Source organism: Stenella coeruleoalba (assembly GCF_951394435.1).
Source record: "Stenella coeruleoalba genome assembly, chromosome: 19".
NCBI lineage: Eukaryota > Metazoa > Chordata > Mammalia > Artiodactyla > Delphinidae > Stenella > Stenella coeruleoalba.
In genome coordinates this window covers 45,540,019-45,567,187 of record NC_137165.1, presented here as the reverse complement: position 1 = coordinate 45,567,187, position 27,169 = coordinate 45,540,019, and the positions used below count along the sequence as shown (strand labels likewise).

Sequence of the window (27,169 nt, the reverse complement as noted above, 5' to 3'; positions counted from 1 at the left end):
AATAGAGGGCTATCTGCATCCACAATACCCGATCTCTATGACCACGGTACACTGATGCCTCACATCAACAGTTACAGGCCACAAGCAAGCTAAGCACTTCATACACATAATTACACTGAGGGCTCACAACAGCCTTGTAAGGTAGGCAGTATTATCACCTCCATTTTTATTTATTCATTCAACAAGTACTCACTGAGAACACCCTACGTCTAAGCATTGTGTTAGGTGCTAGGGATACAGTGGCCAAGAAAAACAGAAACAAAACCCACAGACCCAGTCATTACTCTGCCTTATAACGCTTACAATCCAAGAGATGATGTATTAAGTACTCGACAAATATCTGTTGAAAGAAATTGTTAAATAAACAATCATATAATAAATGCAAAATTGCAATTAGGATACATGCTATAAGAGTACACAGCAGGGTACATAACCTAACTTAATGAGTTGGGGATGAATTCCTTGAGAACGTAATATCAGAGTTAAGATTTGAAGGAAATAAGCAATCAAAGAAAGGAGATGATTCCAGGTTCTCACATTCCATACAAGAGCCTTAGGGGAAGAGAGAAGAATGATGTGGGGATCAAAGAAGTAAAAAGAGAGGAGTCAGTCTCAAAGAGGTGAAACAATGCGCACAGCCTGTAAGTCAGAGCAGCGATTAGAGATGAAAATGTTCCCCACTCTTTCTACAATGTGGCAAATCTAACCTTGTCTTACTGATTAAGGGTCATCACCACTCACATATTGGGTTTCCCTGGTGGTGCAGTGGTTAAGAATCCACCTGCCAGTGCAGGGGACACGGGTTCAAGCCCTGGTTCGGGAAGATCCCACATGCCCCGGAGCAACTAAGCCTGTGCGCCACAACTACTGAGCCTGCGCACCTAGAGCCCATGCTCCACAACAAGAGAAGCAACCTCAATGAGAATCCCGCACACCGCAACGAAGAGTAGCCCCCACTCACCGCAATTAGATAAAGCCCGTGTGCAACAAGGACCCAACACAACCAAAAAAAAAAAATTAATAAAATAAATTTATTAAAAAATAAATAAATAAACTCACATATCATACTGCACTATGATTCAAGCATTATCTCCTTCAGTTATCATTAGGTTGCTCTTACAACCCTCTCCTTTTAAAATTTGTCCCTAAACAAACATGACTGTTTGAGCAGCTTTTATAATAAAAGCCAGTAAGAATCACATGACCGGCTAAAAAGGCCCTTCTATGAACTTCTAGATTTTGGTATATGGGCTTTGTTAAAATGCTTTTTTAACATGTGCTCATTTCTAAGTTTTCTTTCAGCAAACCAATATTGCTAGAATGTGATTCAAGGGGATGTTTCCAAATTAAAGCTCTCTGTAAAAATGTACATATAAATAGCCCCATGATAAGAAGTAAAAATGTAGAAAGTTAACTGAGGAAGTGGGACAGAGGTAAGGAGGTAGCAAATCCTCATGAAAACGAAAATACTTTCAAAAGGTAAAAGAACTACAAAAATAGGCCTTCCCTGGTGGCGCAGTGGTTGAGAGTCCGCCTGCCGATGCAGGGGACACGGGTTCGTGCCCCGGTCCGGGAAGATCCCACATGCCGCAGAGCGGCTGGGCCCGTGAGCCGTGGCCGCTGAGCCTGTGCGTCTGGAGCCTGTGCTCCCCAATGGGAGAGGCCACAACAGTGAGAGGCCCGCGTACCGCAAAAAAAAAAAAAACTAAAAATAGAACTACCATAAGACCCAGCAATCCCACTACTGGGCATATACCCTGAGAAAACTGTAATTCAAAAAGAGTCATGTACCACAATGTTCATTGCAGCTCTATTAACAATAGCCAGGACATGGAAACAACCCAAGTGTCCATCAACAGGTGAATGGATAAAGAAGATGTGGCACATATATACAATGGAATATCACTCAGCCATAAAAAGAAACTAAAGTGAGTTATTTCTAGTGAGGTGGATGGACCTAGGGTCTGTCATACAGAGTGAGTCAGAAAGAGAAAAACAAATACCGTATGCTAACACATATATATGGAATCTAAAAAAAAAAAAAATGGTTCTGATGAACCTAGGGGCAGGACAGGAATAAAGACTCAGACGTAGAGAATGAACTTGAGGACATGGGGAGGGGGAAGGGTAAGCTGGGACAAAGTGAGAGAGTGGCATGGACATATATACACTACCAAATGTAAAACAGATAGCTAGTGGGAAGCAGCCACATAGCACAGGGAGATCAACTCGGTGCTTTGTGACCACCTCGAGTGGTGGAATGCGGGGGTGGGAGGGAGACGCAAGAGGGAGGGGATATGGGGATATATGTATATGTATAGCTGATTCACTTTGTTATAAAGCAGAAACTAACACACCATTGTAAAGCAACTGTACTCCAATAAAGATGTTAAAACAAAAAGAATCTGCCTTCCAATGCAGGAGACGCGGGTTTGATCCCTGGTCGGGGAACTAAGATCCCACAAGCCCACGCGCCACAACGAAAGATCCCACATGCCACACCTAAGACCTGATGCAGCCAAAAAATATAAATAAATATTCAAAAAAAATAAAGTTGATTACACAAGAGATAATTTGACGTTAAAATGGTATTAAGTAGAAAAAATCTAAAACACAAACTCTTAAGAGTGGTTGTCTGTCTGAGGAACACAAAGAAAAGAATTTTACTCTTCTCCATCACTTCAACTTTTTGTGGGCCATGTGTATGTACTATTTTTACAATTTAGAAAATTATATGCTTATAATTTTAAAAATTAATTTCCAGGCTTCCCTGGTGGCTCAGTGGTTGAGAGTCCGCCTGCTGATGCAGGGGACATGGGTTCGTGCCCTGATCAGGGAAGATCCCACATGCTGCAGAGCAGCTGCGCCCGTGAGCCATGGCTGCTGAGCCTGCGCGCCTGGAGGCTGTGCTCCGCAACAGGAGAGGCCACGACAGTGAGAGGCCCGCGTACCACAAAAAAAAAAAAAAAAAAATTAATTTCCTATGTCGAAATATATAAAATTATGTAACAATACGATTTAAAGGCTCAAAGTCATAATATGCTGCCACCTATTTTTATTTATCAGTATCTATAGATCTTTCATTGTTAGCACATATATATCTCACTTCTTTGATCAACTGTAGAGCATTCCACTGTATATATGTATTATATTTTATTTCACTAGTCCTTATATGAAAGATGCTCTCATTAATTCGTACGACATATAATTACACTGAGTGTCTATGAGAGCAGATCCAGTTCCAGCACTGGAAATACAGAAGTGAACAATGCAAAGTCCCTGACCTGATGAAGCTTACATTCCAGTGGAGGGGAGGTAGTGTGGGAGTGGGTAGTGAGACAAAGAAGTAAATTATAGCAGGTCAGTTGGTGATAAGACCAAGAAGAAAAAATAGGGCACAGGAGCAACACAATGTGTGCGGTGGGCAGGAAGTGGTGCTATTTTATACAGTGCAGCCTCTCTGATAGGCTGTAAATTTAAGCAGAGACTAGAGAGAACTGAGGGAGCAAGGCATGCTGATGTCTAGAGGAAGGATGTTAAGGCAAAGGCAGCAGCAAGCGCAAAGGCCCTGAGGTGAGAGCATGTCAGGTGGTATTTGAGGCAGAAACATAGGCAGTGTGGATGGAACTTGGTGAGGAAGGGAGGTTAGTAGTAACAGATGTCAAAGTGGTGGGAAAGAGGCCATACAAAGCGTTATGTGCCATTTTAAACACTTGTGAGCAGAGGAGTGGCATGACTGGACTTATGTTTCAATGGGATCACCCTGATCTGTTGAGAACAAAGGCACAAGCAAAGAGTCCAGTTGGGAGGCTGCCATCATAATCTCAGTGGGAGATTAGATTTGAGTGGTAGTCATTAAGGGGGGTGAAGTGGCAGGATTCTGAACATATTTTGAAGTAAAATCAGTAAGACTTGCTGATGGGTTTGGAATTGGGGTATAAAAGAGATAAGACTAGAATGACTCCAAGATTTTTAAACAATTAGAAGAAGAGAGTTGACAATTACTGAGATGTGGAAGAAATGGGGGTCTGGAGTGGGGGAACAAGATGAAGAATTCACTTTCAGTCATGTTAAATCTGATATGCCTATTAGACATAAAGAGGCAACTGACTACATAGGTCCAGAATTCAGGGCTCAGCTCTGGGCAGGAGATATAAATTTGGAAGTCCTCTACATATAGGTGATAACTGAAACAAAGAAACTAAATGAGATTCTCATTACAGAATGAAGGTAGACAAGAGGTCTGAAGACTGAGCCCTGGGGCACTCCACTGTTTGGAGATCCGGGAAATGAGGAAGAACCAAAAGAGGAGAAGCCAAGAGAAGACCATGTGCTCGGAGAAGAAGGGACTGTGGCTAATGAATTATATTGAATAAGTTCTGAGAACTGATTGCTGGATTTAGCAACATGGAGGTCACAGATATCCTTGTTCTAAGTTCCTCTGAAACACTGTGGAGGGACACTGCTTCCAGATTTTTGCAATTTATAACAATACAATAAACATCTTTGTGTAGTTTTATGGGAATGGAATTTCTGGACCCAAGGATGTGTAAACTTAACACTGAGATACATTACCAACTTGTCCAAATGACTGTACGAATTTATAGTCAGTATAAAACTGCATGTGTATCTAAACTATTACCTGCACTAGGAATTATCAAATTTATTAATCCTTGCCAAGTTGATAATTCAAAAGCGTTATTTTATTTTGTATTTCTCTATGGCTGAAGTTAAGCATTTTTTCTTGTTATTAGTCATTTGTCTTTTCTTCCTCCTGTAAGACTGCCTGTTCATAGTCTTTGCCTTTTGTTTTTTAAAGGAAACTGCTTGTCTATATCTATTAATTAACATTTGTTATATATTAATGTTAACTCTTTTGCTTTTTTCCTTTTTTATATCACTAAGTTTACATCCCGGCTGGAACTGCAGAGAAGCAAAGAGAAACAGAACTGGACTTCCCTGGTGGAGCAGTGGTTAAGAATCTGCCTGCCAATGCGGGGGACATGGGTTCGAGCCCTGGTCCAAGAAGATCCTACATGCTTCAGAGCAACTAAGCCCATGTGTCACAACTACTGAGCCTGCGCTTTAGAGCCCGCGAGCCACAGCTACTGAGCCCACGTGCTACAACTACTAAAGCCTGCACACCTACAGCCTGTGCTCCACAACAAGAGAAGCCACCACAATGAGAAGCCCGCGCACCACAACAAAGAGTAGCCCCTGCTCTCCGCAACTAGAGAAAGCCCACATGCAGCAGAAAGACCCAATGCAGCCAAAAATAAATAAATATATTTATTTAAAAAAAAAAAGAAAAAAGAGAGAGAAACAACTATACCAAAGCTTCTAGGCCTTCGGTTTTTATACTGTTTCCATGTTCCTTCTTCAGACATGATTATTTTCTTACTCCTCTGTCATGTCTCTTCCACATGAGCGCAATCTGGCTGTAACATGTGCAACTCCTCTGACAGCCTGAGTACTAGGTGACAGGACTGAGCAGGTGGCTGTCCTTCACGTGTACCCGGCCCCCAGCCTGCATGCCCATACCTCTGATGGAAGGCTCGCATCAGGGGAACGAGTTCTTGCTAATCAAAATCCTGTGTTTTTGACTATGTGACTGTCACACAATGAAATATATACATACATAGAGAGACAAACATTTCTCTAAAACAACACTACTGCTTTCTCATACAAACTATTCCATACTATTGTCAGGCCCACTGAAAATACTATACTGATCAATTCTCCCATTTTACGTTTTGTCTCCTTTGCCACTGAAGCACAAAATTATACTGTCTTCACACAAGAAGTTTCTCCATTCTTTTGATGTTGAACAACACAACAAAAAATTGTACATTTTTAAAAAGCTGTATTACCTCTTTTTTGAGGGAAAGCAGTAATAACTACAAGAAAGTATTCCAAAGCAGAGAGATGGTGGGCCATTGTGGTGGCAGTGGAGACGGTAAGAGATGGTCAGATTCTGGATATAAGTATATTTTCTGATGGATTAGATGTAGAATGTGAGGAAAAACAGGCATTAAGGATAAAGCCATGTGTATTAGTCCTCTATTGCTCTGCAACAAATTACCCCCAAACTTACAGAACTGTGAGGTAATAAATGGGTGCTGTTTTAAGCTGAGGAAGGAAGGAAGGAAGGAAGGAAGGAAGGAAGGGAGGAAGGAAGGGAGGGAGGGAGGGAGGGAGGGAGGAATCGATTCAAATAATACACAATGATCCCTATCTAATTATATTATTTTTATCTCCTTTCCTTAAGACACCCACCATTCCATGGCCTTTCTTAATACAATCACATGTGGGTTAATACCAGAGATTAGAAATTTATTTGCTCAGAATCCACAGAGCAAATAAAGAGGAAACAGATTATTACTGGAGAAAATGAACCAGTAAGAGGGAAAGAAATTTTGATCAATGGTGACGTCAGCTCTGAATGATGCCCCTAAAAATGGAGGAATAGGGCAATGGGGCTTTCTCTTGCTTTATACCATCCTTGGCAACAAACAGGTACTTGGTAGGGCAAAGAAACCAAGAAAAGCAACAACTTTTAAGCCAAGCTGCATTATAATTCGGCAAAAAAAAAAAAACGGGGGTCAAACATTTATATAATCAAATTTTTGTTCTTCAAGGAAGAAGAAAGAAGCAAGCTGAAAGGAGCAGACACGGAGCCAAATCTTCTTGGAAAAAGTAACTGTGCTAACACTCTGAAGAAGTGAGAGAAGGCAAGCATGTAGGTTGCCCAAGTACCACACAGGGGGAAATGACTGGTAAGCATGCCTGTCCCCACATTAAGATTTTATTAACTTGAATATTACTTTAAATAAGTGATGGCTGGAGTTTGGAGATTTTATTTTTAATTCTAATGGAATTTGATTCCATTATTACAATTCTTTTCTTTTCTTCTTTGTCAACCTAAGATTGTGTTTTCCTTCCCATGGTACACTCAGACTTTGACAGAGCAGTCTCTCAGCCCCCTTGAACCAAGCAGGACTGAGTACAAACACATACCTTTAGAAGTAACACAGAGTTAGAAATCATCATCTGTCTACCAAAATAATTACTCAAACTTCATCTTGGAGCTCCAGGAAAACAAGGATCTGCATAAACTTAGCCTTAGTACTCACTGAAACAAAAGTGAAGCAGAGGCCAGCTCCCCTCTGTGCCAGCTGCTCTGTGTCGAGCCGAGGTTTTGCCAGCATCACTGACATCAGGGTTGGCAGAGCAGACTGCTCCTCTGACACCTCCTTTGCAGCACTGCCATCTAAACCATAGAGGGGCTGTTCTACTCGCCGCTGGAAAACATTAAAGAAAACACACAAATTACATGAGAAAGAAAATCTGATACTGCCAAAACATGCAACAGATTAAAACACAGTTATCAGATATAAGAAGGATTTTTTAAAAAAACACCTCTGCAAACAAATATGGAAAGCATAATAACATTATCACTGGATTATGAACTATCTAAAAAGCTGAGTTAGTATCTTACTCAAATTCCATAAAATTACATTTTAATGGTTCTATGTTTACATAACTCTGAATTTGCAGGTTACTTTGTAGAGTTCAACAAACAACTTCATAATACCCTCAATTCTACAAAGGAAATGCTATTTCTCTCCTCTAGATTAATAAAGATTAAGGCATTTGTCCCCTACTCTACAGGTAGAACTTATTTTCACTCTATTCTATTCTCACCCTACTATACCTATATGCAAAAATATAAAATAAATACAAACAAAAGAACAATCTACCACAATTATGTACGGTTTATTCCAGGAATGTAAGGATAGTTCATTATTCTCTCTACTGATGTAATTCATTAAATTAATGTGGGGGGTGGGGGTGGGCAGAGAATCAAAATTCTTTCCTTTAGACGCCAAACAAGATTTGCACATTGTTAGGCAATGCTTAAAATAAAACCACAGAAACTGGGAGTATCCATGTTTAACACAACAAAGAGTATTTTTTCAGAAATAAACATAAATATAATTAATGGTGCAATACTCCAGGCACTTTCATTAAAATTGGGAACTAGACAGGGGTTAACACATTAATATCATAATCATTCACCATTATCATAGAATTTTTAGCCAAAGTGATAAGGAAAACAATATAAGGTATAAATATTAGAAAATATTAAACATTAAAAAGTGTCACTTTTGGATGATATAACTATTCACAAAGGAAACCAAACAAATCAACTGAAAAAGAACAAGTAAGGGTTCAGTAAGATGTGGCCAAATGTAAAATAAATACACAAAAATCAGTAACTTCCCCGCATATCACAACTGACTATAATCTGAACAAGTAGTAACAGAAGAAAAAGCAGATTCAAAATATCTGTAAAATACTTAAAAGGAAACTTAAGAAATATGCAGATTACACATTAAAAAAACCCCACAGCTTCACTAACAAATATAAAAGATGACCTAAATTAAATGGCAATACCATGCTCCTGAGTTAAAATTTTACACATGTCAAATTTCTCTAAAAGCCAATGCTTACTTAGGGCTTTTTGTGTATTTTTGCTTCTGTTTTTGTAAGAGAAGGTGTTGTGGTAGTATAGAGATCATCTAGCTTCTCTCTTGCTCTTTTGGGGGAATGTTTTATGGATTTTCACGAGTTAATTTTGAGGTCCACTTGGAAAAATAATCAAAATTAGCCACATAAGTTTTGATAAAGGGTATCAGGGAACCTGACCAGCTATTAAAACTTACTGCAAAGCAACATTAACCAAAGGAGCATAACACTGGTACAGGAACAGACAGATTGATCAGTGGCACAGAAACTTCAGAAACGGACCCATATAAAATGGATGTATAATTTGTGATTATAGTGCATTTCTAATTAGTGGGAATTTCTTACAAAGATGATAGGATATGTGTGTTGATATTAGAAAAAAGGAAAAGTAGACTGCTTCCTTATAGCATACATAAAAATTATAAGAAAATATAAACAAATGCTTTTATTACTTTCTAGTGGTGAAGGACTTTTTAAACATGACAGTAAAAATACAAACCATATAGAAACATCTAAGAGTAAGACAAAACCAGTAAGTCATGAAGGAAAAACACTGATAAATTTGACTACTTCAAATTTTTTGACTTCTGAATGGTAAAAGTCAACATAAAGTTAAAAAATAAAGTACAAACAGGCAAAACATATCTACAATATAAATGACAATGAGTTAACAATCTTAATAAATAACGCGCTCCTACCCATCAGTAAGACAATACACTAATAAATAAATAGGCAAAGGAACTGAGTAAGCATTAAAAGAGAAATCCAAAAGGCCGTTAGTCATAGGAAAAGATGTTTAATATCACTGATGAAGAAATGCAAGTTAAAACAAGGTATTTTCTCACTGGCAAAGATTATAATGATAAAATTCAGTATTAGAAGGGTAGGCAGAAATTGAGACTCTCAAACTGCTGACAGCCTGCTAGCAATTATGTGGTGACATTTATTTTATTTTAAATTGACATATAGTTGATTTACAGTGCTGTGTTAGTTTCAGGTGTACAGCAAAATAATTCAGTTTTATATATATATATATATAAAAAACAATATAAATATTCTTTCTCAGATTCCCTTTTAGGTTATTATGAAATATTGAGTACAGTTCCCTGTCCTATACAGTAGGTCTGTGTTGGTTATCTATTTTATATACAGTAGTGTGTTGTATGTTAATCCCAAATCCCTAATTTATCCACCCACCCTTTCCCCTTTTGTAACCATAAGTTTATTTTCTATGTCTGTGGGTCTATTTCTGTTTTGTAAATAAGTTCATTTGTAACATTTTTTTTTTAGATTCCACATATAAGCGATATTATATGATATTTGTCTTTCTCTGTCTGGCTTACTTCATTTAGTATGATAATCTCTAGGTCCATCCATGTTGCTGCAAATGGCAATATTTCATTCTTTTTATGGCTGAGTAATATTCCATTGTGTGTGTGTGTGTGTGTGAGTGTATACACACACACTACATCTTCTTTATCATTCATGTGATGACATTTTAAAGTGAGCACATTCTTTGATTTGGGAGCTATACTTTGGAAATTTATCCAAAGGAAAAACATGCATAAGTACAGATGTATATACAAGGACATTCATTACAGCATTACTTACAGAATACAAAATGTTCAAGGCTATTGATTAAAAAAATACAATGAAAATGAGGAAATCTACTACATGAACATACACGTATACACATATATGCCCACTAAACTCTTTAATAATAGTTCTTGTGGAAAGGACTTTATATTTTACCACTTCTCAACTGTTGGACTTTCATAATCAGCATGTATCCCTTTATCAGGGAAATCTATTTAACACTTTCATTTTAGAAAACAAAAGTAAAAGAGACTAATCAAAATGATCCTGACAAAAAAATTATTTTTAAAAAAATCTGAGTAGAATCTACCGCCTTAAAAATAACACTCCTGCCCTAACCAATAAAATGGTTTAAATTCAGGCTCCAGAATACCTGTAATACTCATTCACAATATTCTCTCTACTTGGGAGACTGTATCATTGAAGCTGCAATATTAAAACAAACCGTTCTGTTATACATTCAATAAATATGTGCCAAGGGCTGAAAGATCTTTAAATGTCTCTGGAATATAGCAGGCTGGGATGTTTGTACCAACCTCCCCTTAACTGTAAAGACAGGACAAAATATAAAAAAAAGATATTAAAAGCAATGAAAAGTTGATAAAATAGTAGGGGTCTGTCATGGTAAAACCTAAGGGAAACAAAGTCACATCTGCCCTCAGAGTACCTGCAGATCTTGAATTTCCATTTCTAGGGCACCATGTTGCCAACTGGATAGTCATAGGCCAAAGCCCACCCAGAGTAGGGGGTTCATTACAAAACCCTTCCCACTTTAGCTACACTTCCAAAGGGTTACAGCCTCAGGGAAAATGTAAGCCAGAAGAAACATTTCCCCTGCCCTCAGGGAGTTGCAATGAAGTTGCCTTGGCCATGCAGGTGGTGGAGGCTCCCCTGAGAAATGTTAACATAATTGGAATCAATAATGCCTGGGTGGTTGAAAGAAAGAAACAAAATAAGCAAACCAAACCGACAAAATGCAAGCCATGAATTCAGTAGTTTGTAGAGATGGGTAGAATCTCTAGGCACTTGAAAGAAGCAAATAAAAATTCTCCCTGGAGGAACATATCTTATTCTTGATCTCAAAGAAATTTCACAAATAATTTTTCAAGAACAATGAGCAGCACAAAGACACAAAACCAAAAGCATAAAAGAAATAAAGCCCTGAGCAACAACTAGGAAAAAGAACAGACAGCAGAAACAGGTTCAAAAAAACCTTCAGGGCTTCCCTTGTGGCGCAGTGGTTGAGAGTCCGCCTGCCGATGCAGGGGACACGAGTTCGTGCCCCGGTCCGGGAGGATCCCACGTGCCGCGGAGCGGCTGGGCCTGTGAGCCATGGCTGCTGGGCCTGCGCATCCGGAGCCTGTGCTCCGCAACGGGAGAGGGCACAGCAGTGAGAGGCCCGCGTACCGCAAAAAACAACAACAACAAAAAAAAAACCTTCAAATACAAGAATTAACAGACAGGTTATAAAACAACTATGTCTACTAGATTAAAAAAATAAAGACAAGTTTGAATATATCTGCAGGGAACATAAAATAACAAAAACTAAGAATTCAATGGGGCAAATTAGATACACCAAAACAGAGAATTTGGGAACTGAAAGGCAAGAACTATCCAGAATGGAGCATACAGAGACCAAAAGAAAAAGAAGTTAAGGGGCATGGTGATAAAGTGAGACAGTCTAACATACGGTTAATTGAAATTTTATAGGTGGAGGAAAAAGGAACAGGGCCAAGATAATATCTGAATACAATGGCAAATAATTATTCAGAAATGGTACAAGACACCAACCCACAAATACCAGAAGCCCAACAAATTACAAGAGAAAATAAAAGGATGCATGATAGTAAAACTGCAGAACACCACATATAAAAATGTTAAAAGCAGCTGGGGATGGGGGGAAGCAGAGCAGATACTTTCAAAAGAAATAACAAGTAAATGAAAACTGTTTTCTCAGTAGTAACAATGGGAACCAGAATATGGTAATTATATACTCAATTGTGTGAAAAGATAAAAAATGCCAATCTAGAAATATACAGAGCATAAACATCTTTCAAGAATAAGGGCAAAATAAAGTTATTTCAGCAAACAAAAACCTACAGAGTTAACCCCCAGCAGATAAACACTGTACTAAAAGAATACTAAAGGACCACTGAAGGCAGAAGGAAGTGACCCTAGAGTGGAAGGTGTAATATGTAAAACGGGAAGAAGTGCAAAGAGGTAAGTATATAGATAAATCTAAATGAACACTGACAGTGTAATAATGATGTTTTATGAAACTAAAAAAAAAAAGGCAAAATATAAACCTACACCACCACCACCAAAGCAGTAGCACATAAATGGAATCAAGGTTATCATATATTTAGGAGGAGGGCAAAGATACTATTAACATCAAACTTTGGCATATTAAAGATACCTGTGGTAACTTCTAAGAGAAACACCACATAGGACCTACATACTAGTGGAGGAGAAAAATATGAAATAATTTTTTTTAATCCAAATGAAAACAAGGAATGAAAGAAAAAGTAACATAGAACAGGTAAGATAAACAGAAAATACATTAAAAGCTGGTATATTTAAAACCAATATAATGATAAGTTTATTAAATGTAAATAGGATAAATACTGAAGTTTAAAAAAGATTTTTTTTTTGGCTGTGCCACGCAGCTTGCAGGATCTTGGTTCCCCAACCAGCAATCAAACCCGGGCCCCAGCAGTAAAAGTGCCAAATCCTAACCACTGGACCACCAGGGAATTCCCTAAAAACGATTTTAGGCTGAATAAAGAAAAACATTTCAACTATATGATATTTGTCAGATACGCTGATAACAAAATAATGAAAAGTTGATAGTATAAAAATGGAAGTATTTACACCATACAGTGGTTTGGATATACTAAATATCAGATATACTGCATTTAGAGCAAAAAGTATCAGAAGGAATGAAGAGAATCACTTAGTAATACATAAAGCAAAAATATATATACAGGAAGAAACAAACTACTCCCACAATCATGAGAGTCATAAATATACCTCTCTTAGTAATTGATAGAACAAACAGCCAAAAGTCAGAATACAGAAGATCTAAACACTGTGATTAAATGCCATGTTTAACAAAATTATCGTAATGACAAAACTAAACTATTTTGTTTAGGGATGCATATGTGGTCGCACTATAAGGAAAAGCAAATGATAATCACAAAAATTAGAACAGTGGTTGTTTCTAGGGTATTGGGAGAGGGTTGTGATCAGGGAAGGTTTCCAGGGTGCTGGAAATATTTTACTTTCTGACCTAAGTGATGATTACATGGAGTTAACCTCATAATGATTTCCTGGAAACATTTTTTGTGAAGGGTCAGATAGAAATACGTTAGGCTTTTCAGGCAACACATCATCTCTGTGATATATATTCTTCTTTGTCTATACAACTCAAAAAATCTAAAAATCATTCTTAGCTTGCCAACTGTGGGCTGTAGTTTACCAACTCCTGCATAAAAGGCTCACGGTTTATGTACTTTCTTGTATTTAACAAAAAATATAAAAGAATCATTTAGGGGGAAAAATGCTGAAGTAATTCTTTATCCATTCTTCCCTTTTGACAAATAGTCTTGAGCCCCCACTGTGTACCCAACACTGTTTTGGGTGTTACAGACTAAAAATTGAACAAGATATCTATTCCATGTGGGGGGGGGGGGGACAGTTAAAATGATTACGTCTTTATGTAATAAACACTGTAAGAGATGGAAACAGCAGTAAATAAAACAAAATCCCTGCTCTCTTAGGATTAACATTCTGGTGGAAGAAGCTGGGCAATAGACTAAGTGTATAGTTAAAAATTAAGATATGTAAATTATTAAATAAAAATATTAAAATTATACCACACAATGACAATGAATGATCTACAACAACACACAGTATGGATGAATCTCACAAAAGTAATGTTGAACGAAAGAAGCCAGACACAAGAGTATATACTGTATGATTCCTTTTATACAAAGTACAAAAACAAAAAAACCCACCTGTACTGTGAGAAGTCAGGATAGTGGCTATCCCCAGTGGCAGGGAGGGGGCTAATGACTGGAAGGGAGCATAAGGGGGTTTCTGGAGGGCCTGGTATTTTGTTTCTTGTACTCAGTTTGTGAAACTTCATTAAGCTGTAGACTTACATGTATACACTTCTATATGTATAAGTATGAATCAATGAAAAAATTTACATACATATCAAAATTTAAATACATATGTCAGGTAGTAATAACTAAGAATTAAAGCAGGATTAGGGACAGAGTTACAAGGTGAGAGGGACTGATATTTAAAGAAGTTGGCCAGGAGAGACCTCTCTGATAAGGTCATTTTTGAGCAACAGCCTGATGAAGAGAGTGCTAATCATGCTATTCCTGGAAGAGGGAATAGCAGGTACAAAGGCCGTGAAGCAAAAGAGTGCTTCACAGTGTTCAAGGAACTTCAAGGAGGCCAGCATGGCTGGAGTGGTATGAGGGTGAGAGGGGAGCAGATGGAGTCAGGCGGATGGGGGGAGCAAAAATCATGTAGGAGCTTCTAGGCCATGTAAGCCCAGAACAGTCTGGACTGTTTTGAGCAGGATCTGTCTTAATTTTTTCACAGAATCATTCTGGCTACTATACTGAAAATAGGTGAGACACAGGCAGAAGCACGGAGACCACTTTGGAGATTTAATGCAGAGAACCAAAAGAATAGAAAAAGAGGTTGGGATTTGGGTATTTTTTAAAAGAAAACAGGATTTATTGACAGGTTAGATATGGGGCATGAAGTTATGATCTGAAAAACTGGACAGAGTAAACTGTCATTTACCAGGACAGGGTAGACTGCAGGATGAGCAGTTTGTTGTGTTGTTTTGCTAGTGAGCAAGAGTTCCTCTGTGGACGTTTTAAAGCTGCCCATTTAGTTATGTAAGTGGAAATGTCACGTAGAGTTGTATACGTAATTTTCAGGGAAACCAGTGCCCAAGTAAAGGGCTGGCAAGTTCTTTCATCCTAAAAGGCAGATATGGATAATGATACAAGTAACTTGGTAGATTTGGCACAGGTGCATGTGAAAGTTCTCTTCTGGTTGCTTCTACTTTCTCAGGAAGATAAAAAAGTAAAGCCATCAGTTGAAATAGTAGAGGAGGAAGTGTTGCTGGAGGCTTGCAGGAAATGACAAAAATATGAAATATTCACCTAGGAAAGGGAACTAACTATGGAAATATAATAGGACTGGCAGCAACTAGGGAGTTCATGAGATTGGTGGTCATGAACTTAAAGTGAGATCAGTCAGCATGGGTATATGTGTTTTCCTCTAACCATGCTGAGCTGCTTAGACAAGGAAAAGGTGGAAAATTAGATAACCAGGGCTGAGTTTTTTCAGGCAAATATGATAGAGAGAGAGTGGGGAAAGGGATTTGAAGGGTATACACAAATCAGTAATTATAACAATGAAACACAGAATCTAAGTTAGAAGGATAAAGAGCTTCTCAGTGCAATGGAAAAAGGAAATTAAGGCTTGGTTCCTATTTTAACACCCAAGATATACTTAGATTTGCATAATAATGATGAGGCCCCCACCACCATTCACAGAGGTGGCAGAAATGTCTACAGATCATTGAATCATCTCTTTTGTTGTCAGGTAAGACCTGACTTAAATGGACACATGATAGATGGGTGGTACACTACTAAAAACCAAATGAAAAATAAATATTTTTCAGGGAGAGAAGAGTAATAGACAACAAAATTCTACAAATCATATTCGTCCCAAATAGATAATTCTGCAATCTCATTTAACATTTTAAAACTTTAACTGGTTTAAAACTTAATAAAAATATAGATATAGGCCTCCTCGAAAGTTATCTAACAAACCTCAACCTAACCAAACAGATCTACACATCAAACATTTCTAAAATTTTTAAATATAACAAGGATGACAAAATAATAGCAGAAATTTCAAGTTGAATACATTTTCCTAAGTGCTTTAATAATTATAATCACCCTAATGAATGCATGCTTTCATGAGAGAGAAGAGGGGAAGGATATTTTAAAATACTTCAACAATACAGAAGACTAAATCATTTAGGAAAAAAGTAGTATTAATCAACTCTGCTAAGGCAGAGAAGAGCAACTTTCCTAAACAGAGACCTAGGATGAAAACTCCTGATCTCCCTTTTCCCTTGGATCCCACAGCAATACCTGAAGCATCAGTAGACATAATACACTCTTAAGTACAGAGTTCTTACTGGTATCAACAAATTATCCAAAGGCACTTGAGCAAATTAACACAAAACCCTACATTAGCTAGCTCAGGGATTCTCAACCTTGGCACTAGTGTCATTTTGGACTGGATCTTCGTGGTGGCGCCTGTCCTGTGCACTGTAAGATGTTTAACAGCATCCCTGGCCTCTGCCCAGTAAATGCCTATGGCATCCTTCCACTCACCCTCTATTTCTGACCAATAATTACTCCAACACTGTCAAATGTCCCCTGAGGGGACAAACTACCTCCGGTTGAGAACCACTAACTTGGCTATAATGTTTTTAAGAGTTTCAGATCTCACTAATAGGCAGAAAACAAACCTATCCCAAATTTGTGTAGCTTTAGCTTCTCTAGTAAGCCTTAAAAATAATTCAAATGCCAGGAGCTGACCAAATTTTTTTTTAAGGAATTTAGTTATAGGAACATTTAAGTCTGGCAAGGATAAAAATCTAATGTTTGGATTGGAAATCAGTTCCTTGACAGAACAATGAGCTGCAGGCCTAGAAGTAATTTATTATACTGGGAGAAAAGGGTCAGCTCTTATAAAATGTAAATTTACTGATACAGATTTGAATCTAAGTTAAGTGATTCATAGGTAATGCTATGAACGTTTCTCCTTAATGCCTCATTCCCCTTGGGTAATTAACGGAAGAGAAACTTTTGCTCCAGTGTTCCTGGGCTTCTTGTCTCCTACAACAGGTGTCAAATTTCTCCAGGTGAATGCTTACCGGTAAGGGATTGGATAAGGAATGTTGCGGTGAGGATCGTGCAACTGGTGGAACACTTCTGCCAGGGCTGGTTCCTGGCCCGCTTCCCCCAGCAAACTGGCCAACAGGGAAAAATGGATATGAATAATTCACAACAGTACTAGGCTTCAGATAAGGAGAGTAAAAGATTAATACACAAACAGGTCTTAATTATATACGGCCCCTTTAAGTCAATATATCTTATTCTAGAGAGAAAATGCCATATAAGTCAAATTCTGCTATCTTTTCAACGAGATTTTAAGGAGGAGCTCCAGCAGAAATGTACCAAGATATAAAGAAAACATGGCTAGAAAGCTGAAGGTACACATGGTTTTGAAAGGACATAAGAGAAGAATGTTTTCCCTTCTTGTCTCAAAATACACGAAGCAGGAATATAGTGGTACAGTGGATGTTAGTGTCTTCTTCAGTAACCACTAAGGATGGGTCAGTGAGCTTACTACAGGTTCCTATGGACTAAAGGGAAGAGGACAAAACAAGAGTCCAAGTCATTTCACTTCAATCTTTGTAAGACACGAAACCTAGTCTGGCCAAGAGAAAAATCACCTCATTTGTGAATTTTTATATCATCACAGAAAAGACACATCATAAACAAATTTAAATTTAGGAAGTCAGCAGCCGTTTCCTCTTATAGAGATGGGGCAGCGTAGCGTTGATGAAGATGGGGAGGAAGGGGAGGAGAGCACAGTAAAGGCAATATATTCCTCTCTAAAGCCTTAAATGAACAAAAGGATTTAGGTTTTTAAAAAAATCACTATAGATTTCTTTTTCCAAAAACTTAACTTACCTCAAAGTAATCACTAATTTTATGTCCCCTAGGAGTGCCTTTCCCTGAAAATAAAACCAAAGTAAGTATAGTTTTTCCAGTAACACAAGTAAACCATCATTCGCTAAAGTGTACTATGTATTCAATAACTGCCTATGTTGTTATCAATTCAAATGTCAAGCTTACTTTTAACAAATGAGCCAAAATACCTGTATCATAAGAACAGAAGACAGTTTCCTCCACAAAATTAAAGACTGAAATAAGCAGTGAAAGACTTTTTCACAGCTCGCTTTAAGATTCACTAATCTTTCTTTTACAAGTACACTAACAAAACTCATGCCACAACTGTGCATCAAAATAAAACTAAACTATAAACTACACCCCCAACTAAGAGGACAAAAAATGCAAAACAAATTCATCAGAACAAAAGGGTTTATTCTATTTCACAAAAAACTTTATGTGACCTTGTCACTTTGGGAAAATTTTCTCCCAAAAAAGTAAAAAATGATTTGCAGATTAAAAGAATATGGAAAAAAAAAAAAAGACTAGGGTGTCCATTTCTTGGAAGCTCTGCCATTTCTTTTATTCTTCCTTTAATTATTTACAGAAATTTGGCATTACCACCATCATATTTACAGATTTATTCCACTGGGCACCAATGTACAACTAAATAATTGACATGGAAGAAGGGCAGGTAAAAGGACAGCCTTGTGACTGAAACCATTTCTGCTTATCTATTATTAGCAAATCACTGATCTAGTGCAAGACATAGTTAAAACTCCAATGTAACCTCTTTTCTGTACAATAAATACTTAGTCTGAAGACAAACCCATGGCGAGAAGATGGTTAACTTACAACAGGGAAAACCAGAGTCCCCAAAGAACTGACACTGTTTCGTCAAGTGTGTATCAAATGGCAAGTCTATAATAAACAACCTGATATTCCCTTAAGGAATACAAATCTTCATTGTTAGGAATCCCTGTGCACAAACTAATTACTTAGTGTGAGCTGGAAATTTTCCAAGTACATAAGAATCTAGTATTTTTACCAGTGTGAAAGTATTACTACCTTGGCTAGTTTCATATGGTTCAGCTTTTCTTTTCCGGTTTCGCTGGTCATTCTGTTTTTTCTCAGGAGTCTGTTAAATACCATATACATCACAATTAGCATTTTGTTAAATTTTTCACATTATGAAAATTAGAGAGTATGTACAAAATATCAAATTTATAAGGATATTTAACTGGCTCAGACAAGTCCTAAATGAGTGTCCAACTCTTAGAGCAGGGTCATGGAAAGAGTACAGGATCTGGAACCAAGCCACCTATACGATTTTTAGCAAACTGCTCAAAGTATCAGAGCTTCAATTTTACAAAGCACAAATGTAGTACAAGCATCTAGCATATAGTAGGCTCTCAGACAGCAGCTGTTACAATATTTCTACTTTTTTTTTTTTTTTTTTTGGCCATGCCACTCGGCTTGCGGGATCTTATTTCCCCAACCAGGGATTGAACCCGGGCCTGGCACTGAAAGCGCCGAGTCCTAACCACTGGACCACGAGGGAATTTCCACAATATTTCTACTTTAAAAGAGCTTAAATCTAATCCTTTTTTCCAATAAGGAAAGATATGCATAATCAACTGACTAATTTATTGAAAGTTTTATCTAAGTGCAAAGTAAGCGGTTACCTATCTATGCAGCTAGGTTGTGTGCCTTAAAAAAAAAAAACTTCAAATTTTCTTACTAAAGTCTGTCGGGCCACACTAACCCAACTCTGTTGAAGTACTAAAAAGTGCTAAAATTCAATGGCACCTAGGCTAATTCAGCTACAACTGCAAATCTCTACCCTTTATTGATGGTTATTATTATCGTAATAAAAACCCATCAAGGCCACATCACAACTGTACAACGAGCAAACAACTCAAAGGGGAGTCATTCACCCAGACCCTAACAGGACACCAGAGTTTGCAGTGCTATGGTTTAACCCAGACCCAAAGTGTGGGAATATGAGAAGTCTTGCAATGGATGTGGCTTCTTACCTCTACTTCTTTATCACTCAAGGACCCCACGCTGCACAAGCTCTGGTTGGAAGACTCACTATTGAGTGGCCCCTGAAAAGAAAGAAAAAAGAAAAGGAATCAAAATTAACTAATTTAAGGATGACAGCAAAAATGAGGGAGAAGCCATTTGATTTTGATATCTAAGTCAGGTCAAAGAAGCCAAGAGTTAACTGCAACACCTCTGAGCCAACTTGAAAAGAACTCAATCAACCATATAGTACAGTAGGGTCCTCATGTTAAAATTCTCTAGCTAATATTATTTTCATTTCCTTTATAAACTCTTAACTCGTGCAAATTTTCCCTTCTAGAGTACTTTCACATGTAGCAAGTTCATTCTTTAAGGAAAATAAGCTGGGGAAAATCAATTCTCTTGGCCTCTCGTATCACACAGGCAATATCTGAAAGTTGAGGTGTTAAGGGGTATGTCAAGGGTTCCTCATGAGGAGGCAGTCAGAGACCATAATGAAGGAAACACTTTTCCGAATCATGCTTTAAAACAGGCATGACTGCTAGCTCAAAAAAGTTACAAGAGATTGACTTCTAGCCTAATGGCGTGAGGATCTCTGCTAGCTTACTCCTCAGGGAAACTGATGCAAATTATTTTTAAAAACCACCATTCAAAGCCTCTGACAATGGTCCCTAAGGGCAAACAGCAAATGAAGAAACAACCATTCAGTAAAATCTATGAAAATTCAGCCTGAAAGGTGAAAGTCTGTGGTATTAGAACCAAGACCACTCTCCCCACCCCACCCCCGCCCCCCCATCTCAGCAAGGCTCCAGACTGCTGCAGCCAAGAGCACAAGGTCCCCCCTTCCCCCAGCTCTCAGTCCAAGGGCTTTGTTCCTGGGAGGAGCAGGACTTCGGACTTCTCAACCCATCCCCAGCCCCCATTACTGAGGCTAAGTCCCAGGCAAGTACATCAAAGACAGGAGGCTCCCTTCTGCCCAACACCGACTTGTGGAACAGAGGCTCTGCCTTAGGCATGGTCAACTGAGAATACTGGGACCCCAACAGCCCTCTCGCTCAGCTCGTGAGACAGTGGTTCAACACCAGGAGAGACAAGCTGCTGCGGTGCCACATCTCCACATTCTACCTCCTGGCACTCAGTTCCTACAGCCTGAATGTCACTCACAGAAAAGTATTACTCACTGTCCCCACCCCCAGCTCCAGAACCCTGGCTTGGATATTTTGCCAGGGGGAAAAAGCTGGAACATGTAGTACCAAATCTTTTCCCAAAGGACCTGACTTCATTCCCAACAGTGTGGACAAGTTTAAATCTAAGGGAGGTTTTGGTAAAAGGCAAGCGGAAAGAGATTCGTGTAATGAAGATACAGTCTAGACTGTAGGTCAGCTACTTTGCAGGAGAGAATCAAGGAATAAGACACCAGGGAGGAGACCTCCCTGGGGTCAGAGCAAATAGCAAACATTGACCTCAGGAACTTTTCCTTCCAAGGAGCCCCAATTTGATTGGATTAGTTTGTAGGGGAATGTATGCCTCAGGGCACTGTTGAAAACAAGAGAGCAATCTGGACAACTAGTGTAGTTTAACAGCTGGGTTGGTCAGGAAAAGAGTCCTCCTGAGTACCAGTCACCACAGGGCACCTGCAGGCTTGCCTAGAGCCAAGCCTCCCTGAGGAGTACCAAGAGGCTTAGCTCTGGGGGGATGGGTGGTAGAACAGACTTCACTAAAATAATCCAGCCAGTCACTAAACAAATAAACAAGCAACAATATCAAGGCCCCAAAGAACAGGATGAGAAATCAGTACCCAGAGGTGCTACAACGTATCATCTAAAATGACCAATTTCCAACAAAAAATCATGAGGCATGCAAAGAAACAAACAAGTACGACCCATATACCAGGAAAAGAAAAAAAAAGCAGGCAAAAGAAACTGCTGGTGAGAATGACCAGATGCTGGATTTAACAGAAAAATATTTCAAAATAGCCATCCTAAATATGTTCATGGAACCAAAGGAAACAGTAACTAAAGAAGTAGAGGAAAAGGGACTTCCCTGGTGGCGCAGTGGTTAAGAATCCACCTGCCAACGCAGGAGACACGGGTTCAAGCCCTGGTCCAGGAAGATCCCACATGCCGCAGAGCAACTAAGCCCGTGCGCCACAACTACTGAGCCTGTGCTCTAGAGCCCGCGGGCCACAACTACTGAGCCTGCGTGCCACAACTACTGAAGCCCGCACGCCTAGAGCCCGTGCTCTGCAACAAGAGAATCCACTGCAATGAGAAGCCCATGCACCGCAACGAAGAGTAGCCCCCACTCACCACACTAAAGAAAGCCCGTGCAACAATGAAGATCCAATGCAACCAAAAAGTTCCCTTAAAAAAAAAAATAGGGGTAAATCTTCATGACCTCAAACTGGGCAAAGAATTCTTAGATATGACACTAAAAGTGCCAACAACAAAAGTAAAAGATAAACTGGACTTTTTCAAAATTAAAAACGTTTATGGTTGAAAAGACACTATCACCGAAGAAAACCCACGAAAGAAGATATTTGCAAATCACACATCTGATAAGGTACTTGTATGCTGTATAAAGAACTCTTACAATTCAGAAATAAACACAGATAACCCAATTTAAACTGGGCGAAAGGTCTAAACAGACATTTCTCCAAAGATGAGATACAAATGGCCAATAAGCACATGAATAGAAGCTCAACATCATTAGCCAATGGGGAAACACAAATCAAAACCAAAATGGGGTACCACTTCACACTTACTAGGATGGCTAGATTCAAAAAAGACAACAAGAAGTGCTGGCAAGAATGTGGAGAAACTGGAACCCTCACACCTCACACACTGCTGGTAGGAATGTAAAATAGTGCAGGTGCTTTCAAAAACTGTCGGGCAGTTCCTCAAACAATTAAACACAGAGTTACATATGACCCGGAATGCTACTCCTAGGTACATACTGAAAAGAAATAAAAACATGTACACACACAAACCTGGACACAAATCTTTACAGCAGCATTACTCACAAAAGCCAAAAGGTGGAAACAATCCAGATATCCATCAACTAATAAATGGATACACAAAATATGGTATATTCATACAATGGAATATTACTTGACCATAAAAAGGAATCAAGCAATGATATATGCTACAATATAAACAAACCTTGAAAACATTTTGCTGAGTAAAAGAAGCCAGTCACAACAGACCACATATCAAATGACTACTCATGTGAAAATCCAGAATAGGGAAATCTAAGACAAACAGAATATAAACAGTAGTTGCTTAGGGGAGGAGTTGGAGAACATGGGGGTGATAGCTAAAGGGTATGGGGTTTCTTTTTGAGGGGATAAAAATATTCTAAAACTGTGTTGATGGTTGTACGTATCTGTGAATATACTAAAAACCAATGAATTGTGTAATTTAAATGGGTGAATTGTATGGAATATGAATTATATCTCAATAAGGTTGTTAAAAAAACAACAATTATTAGGCTTAGCGTCAGAAATAATTTACATTCCTTTAAGGGTGTATTAAGTTTTCTTTTCACTGTGTCCTTAAAGCACTATTTTTAAACTGTAATCAACACAATATACCAGAAGGCTTCACAGATACTTGTGAAATTGCAAATAAAAAAAATAAAGTGAAACTAGGGATAAGAAATAAAATCAAATCATGTATTCCCAGTGACATAAATCAACAAAGGACTTATTCCTTTAAAGATATAATAAGAGTTCCATGATGTTTTAATTGAAAAAAAAAAAGAGCTTTATTCACGTAAGAATTCTAGAATAATTTAAATTGAATCTTTCTATGCCTAAATTCTTAAAATATTCCGTTTGTGAATTATCTTTATTGTAACCATTATGAAGTATTTCCCCTCCCCTTGGATAATAATAAAACCGTACACTATATTTTTTTTATTTATTTTATTTATTTTTTATTTTTTTGTGTGTGGTATGCGGGCCTCTCACTGTTGTGGCCTCCCCCACCGCGGAGCACAGGCTCCGGACGCGCAGGCTCAGCGGCCATGGCTCACGGGCCCAGCCGCTCCGCGGCATGTGGGATCTTCCCGGACCGGGGCACGAACCCGTGTCCCCTGAATCGGCAGGCGGACTCTCAACCACTGCGCCACCAGGGAAGCCCCATACACTATATTTTAACTATCCACTTTACCTACCAACTATCCCTCATTTTCTTTTTTATAAATTATTTATTTTTGGCTGCGTTGGGTCTTCGTTGCTTGTGCGGGGCTTTCTCTAGTTGCGGGGAGCAGGGGAGGCTCTACGTTGCGGTGCGCAGGCTTCTCATTGCAGCGGAGCACGGGCTCTAGGTATGTGGGCTTCAGTAGTTGTGGCACACAAGCTCAGTAGTTGTGGCTCACAGACTCTAGAGTGCAGGCTCAGCAGTTGTGGCGCACGGACTTAGCTGCTCCGCAGCATGTGGGATCTTCCCAGACCAGGGCTTGAACCCGTGTCCCCTGCATTGGCAGGTGGATTCTTAACCACTGCGCCACCAGGGAAGCCCTATCCCTCATTTTCAAAAGGAAATGGCGGGCTTCATTCATCACACTTGCCATTTCCTTTATATATATATATAAATTTATCTTATTTCATTTATTTTTGGCTGCGTTGGGTCTTTGCTGCTGTGTGTGGGTTTTTCTCTATTCGCGGCGAGCGGTGGCTACTCCCCACCGCGGTACACGGGCTCCTCACTGCGGTGGCTTCTCCCGTTGCGCAGCACAGGCTCCAGGTGCACAGGCTTCAGTAGTTGTGGCAAGAGAGAACTGAAGAACCTATTTTTTTATTAGCAATTACTGATAATGACATAAACTGTAAAGTGTGCATAACAGTGGTGTACATTGTAGTGTTTGAAATATCGATGCAAGAGGCACAAGCAAGGATCCTTGTGGTTCCTTGGGTATGTGTGTCTAACGAAAAGAAAAAAAGGATTAAGAATCACTTAATCCTACCTTTCACCATCCTTTTCTGATGCACAGCATCCCAAATTATTATAAAATCATTAGATTAAATTTAATTAGCAGGGATAAATGACATACATTCCCTGTTCTAAAACAGCTTACTGTCTAGTAAGGGAGCTAACCAAAGGCTTTTAGGCAAACAATGTTATCTTTCAAAAATGTCACTATCATTAAAAAACAAAAAAGGCAGAAAAAACCTAAGCTAAATTAGATGAGGATAAAAAGGCATGACTAAATTCAATGTATGATCCTTGATTTGACTGTGGATAGCAAAACAAAGCAAAACCAATAAAGGACATCATTGGGACAAAGGCAGAAACTGAATATGGACTATACTAGATAATTAAGTTCCAGTCTATTATTATCAGTCCTTCAATTGTAAATTTTCCTACTTGTTGCATCTTTTTACTAAGGTGCTTTATAAGTTTTGTGTGAGTTCATATTCAGCTTTGGGGGAGTTCTCCACATTTCAGGGGTTAAGGAGCAGTCAGTCCCAAGAGAAGTTTAATGGTCACCTCTGCCAGTGCCCTACAACATTCATCAGTTCCAAACATATTTATACATTAGCTTTCCTGCCCAGGATTTCCGCACAAAATTGTAGTTTCCATTTCTTGTGGCTTTTAACAGCCACAATCCAAAGTTAGGCAGCTTACTTCCATCCTACGTCCTGGACTGGTGGCCAGTTTTACTAGTCTTAATTCATAGACAGGTTTACCCCTTCCCAATTCCCAGCCTTATACAGTTCCAGTTCAAGCCTTTGGTCTCAATTACTACCCCCAGGGGGAAATTAACCCCAAAAGCATAAAAGCTTATGGGTTACCAAAGTTTAACTCCCATTCACCACTGTGACATCTTCGTCTTCATCTCCCAAGTTAAAATAACTGGGATTCAATTTTTCCTATTGTTCTGATACTGCTGACATTCAGGAATTATATAATTTTCATATACTTCATTTAGCCAGTCACTTTACTGAACTGTTACTCTTTCTAATCATCTCGCAGTTTGTTCCTCTTGAGTTTGTTGTCTAGATATAAATCATAGCATTTATAAATAATAAGCTTATACATTCCTTTCCATAACTTATATCTATTGTTTCATATTTTACTGCTTTGAATAAAACATAAATAATCACCATAAAGAACACTGTTTTGTTCTTCTTTTTTCAAGGTGACTCCTCTAGTGCTTTACCATTAAAAACTGTAATAAGACTGCAAAGAGCCAAAATAATCTTATAAAAGTTAGAGTTGGAGGTCTCCCATTTCCACTTATTACAAAGCTACAGTAATCAAAACAGTATGGCACTGGCATGAAGATAGACATACAGACAAAGGATATAGCATGTTCTTAGACTGGAAGAATCAACATTGTCAAAGGAGTAGCAGGAGAGAGTCTTGTCGAAGCAGTTCTGCATCTTGATTGTGGTGGTGGATACAATAAGCTACACAAGTGATAAAATTTCACAGAAGTATATGTACACACACACACACAAATGATGTGCATATACATGAAACCTGAATGAGTTCTGTGGATTTCACCAATGTCAACTTCCTGATTTTAATATTGTACTATAATTACATGAGGTGCTTACATTGGGACAGAAGGGGTATAACTACTTGCTATAGTTAAGAAATGATAATGGTAAACAGTACTTAGGTAGTGCTTGCTACACGGTCAGGTATTCTATATTAGCACATTTAATCCTCCTAACAACCTGTAATGGGCTCAACTGTGTCTTCCTCAAATTTATATGTTGAAGTCCTAACCCCCAAAACCTCAGAATGTATTTGTAGACAGGGCCTTTGAAGAGGTAACTAAGCTAAAATGTGTCATTAGGGTGGACCCTAATCCAATACGACTGATGTCCTTATACAAAGTGGAAATTAGGACACAGAGGCACCAGACATGCACACACACAGAGGAAAGACCGTATGAGGACACAGCGAGAAGGTGGTCATCTGCAAGCCAAGGAGAGAAAGCCTCAAAAGCAATCAATCCTACTGACATGCTGATCTTGAACTTCCAGCCTCCAGAACTGTGAGAAAATAAATTTCCATTGTTTAAGCCGCCCGGTCTATGTTATGGCAGCCCTAGCAAACTAATGACCACCTTATATGATAGCTATCAGTAGTCTCATTATTAGATGAGGAAACTACAAGAGAAGTTTAGTGAACTCTCCAACATCACACAGCTGGCAAGAAGCAGAGCCAGGATCTAGACCTAAGCTACCTGGCTTCAAAATACGTGCTACTAGCCAT

General features: G+C 38.7%; 1 protein-coding gene across 7 annotated transcripts in view; it reads right to left on the bottom strand.

The window, feature by feature from the left end:
• TLK2 (tousled like kinase 2) overlaps positions 1 to 27,169 on the bottom strand; it is a 102,023-nt gene that overhangs the window by 46,532 nt on the left and 28,322 nt on the right. For 5 of the 7 annotated variants that reach the window (XM_079905970.1, XM_079905968.1, XM_079905969.1 and 2 more), the window contains exons 3-7: positions 19,949 to 20,020; positions 18,981 to 19,050; positions 17,934 to 17,977; positions 17,111 to 17,206; positions 7,134 to 7,301 (exon numbers count right to left, since the gene is read on the bottom strand). In XM_079905970.1, coding sequence (XP_079762096.1) covers positions 7,134 to 7,301; positions 17,111 to 17,206; positions 17,934 to 17,977; positions 18,981 to 19,050; positions 19,949 to 20,020 — 450 coding nt within the window. The remainder of the gene's footprint in view (positions 1 to 7,133; positions 7,302 to 17,110; positions 17,207 to 17,933; positions 17,978 to 18,980; positions 19,051 to 19,948; positions 20,021 to 27,169) is intronic. The other 2 variants (XM_079905972.1, XM_079905974.1) reach the window with 1 other exon arrangement.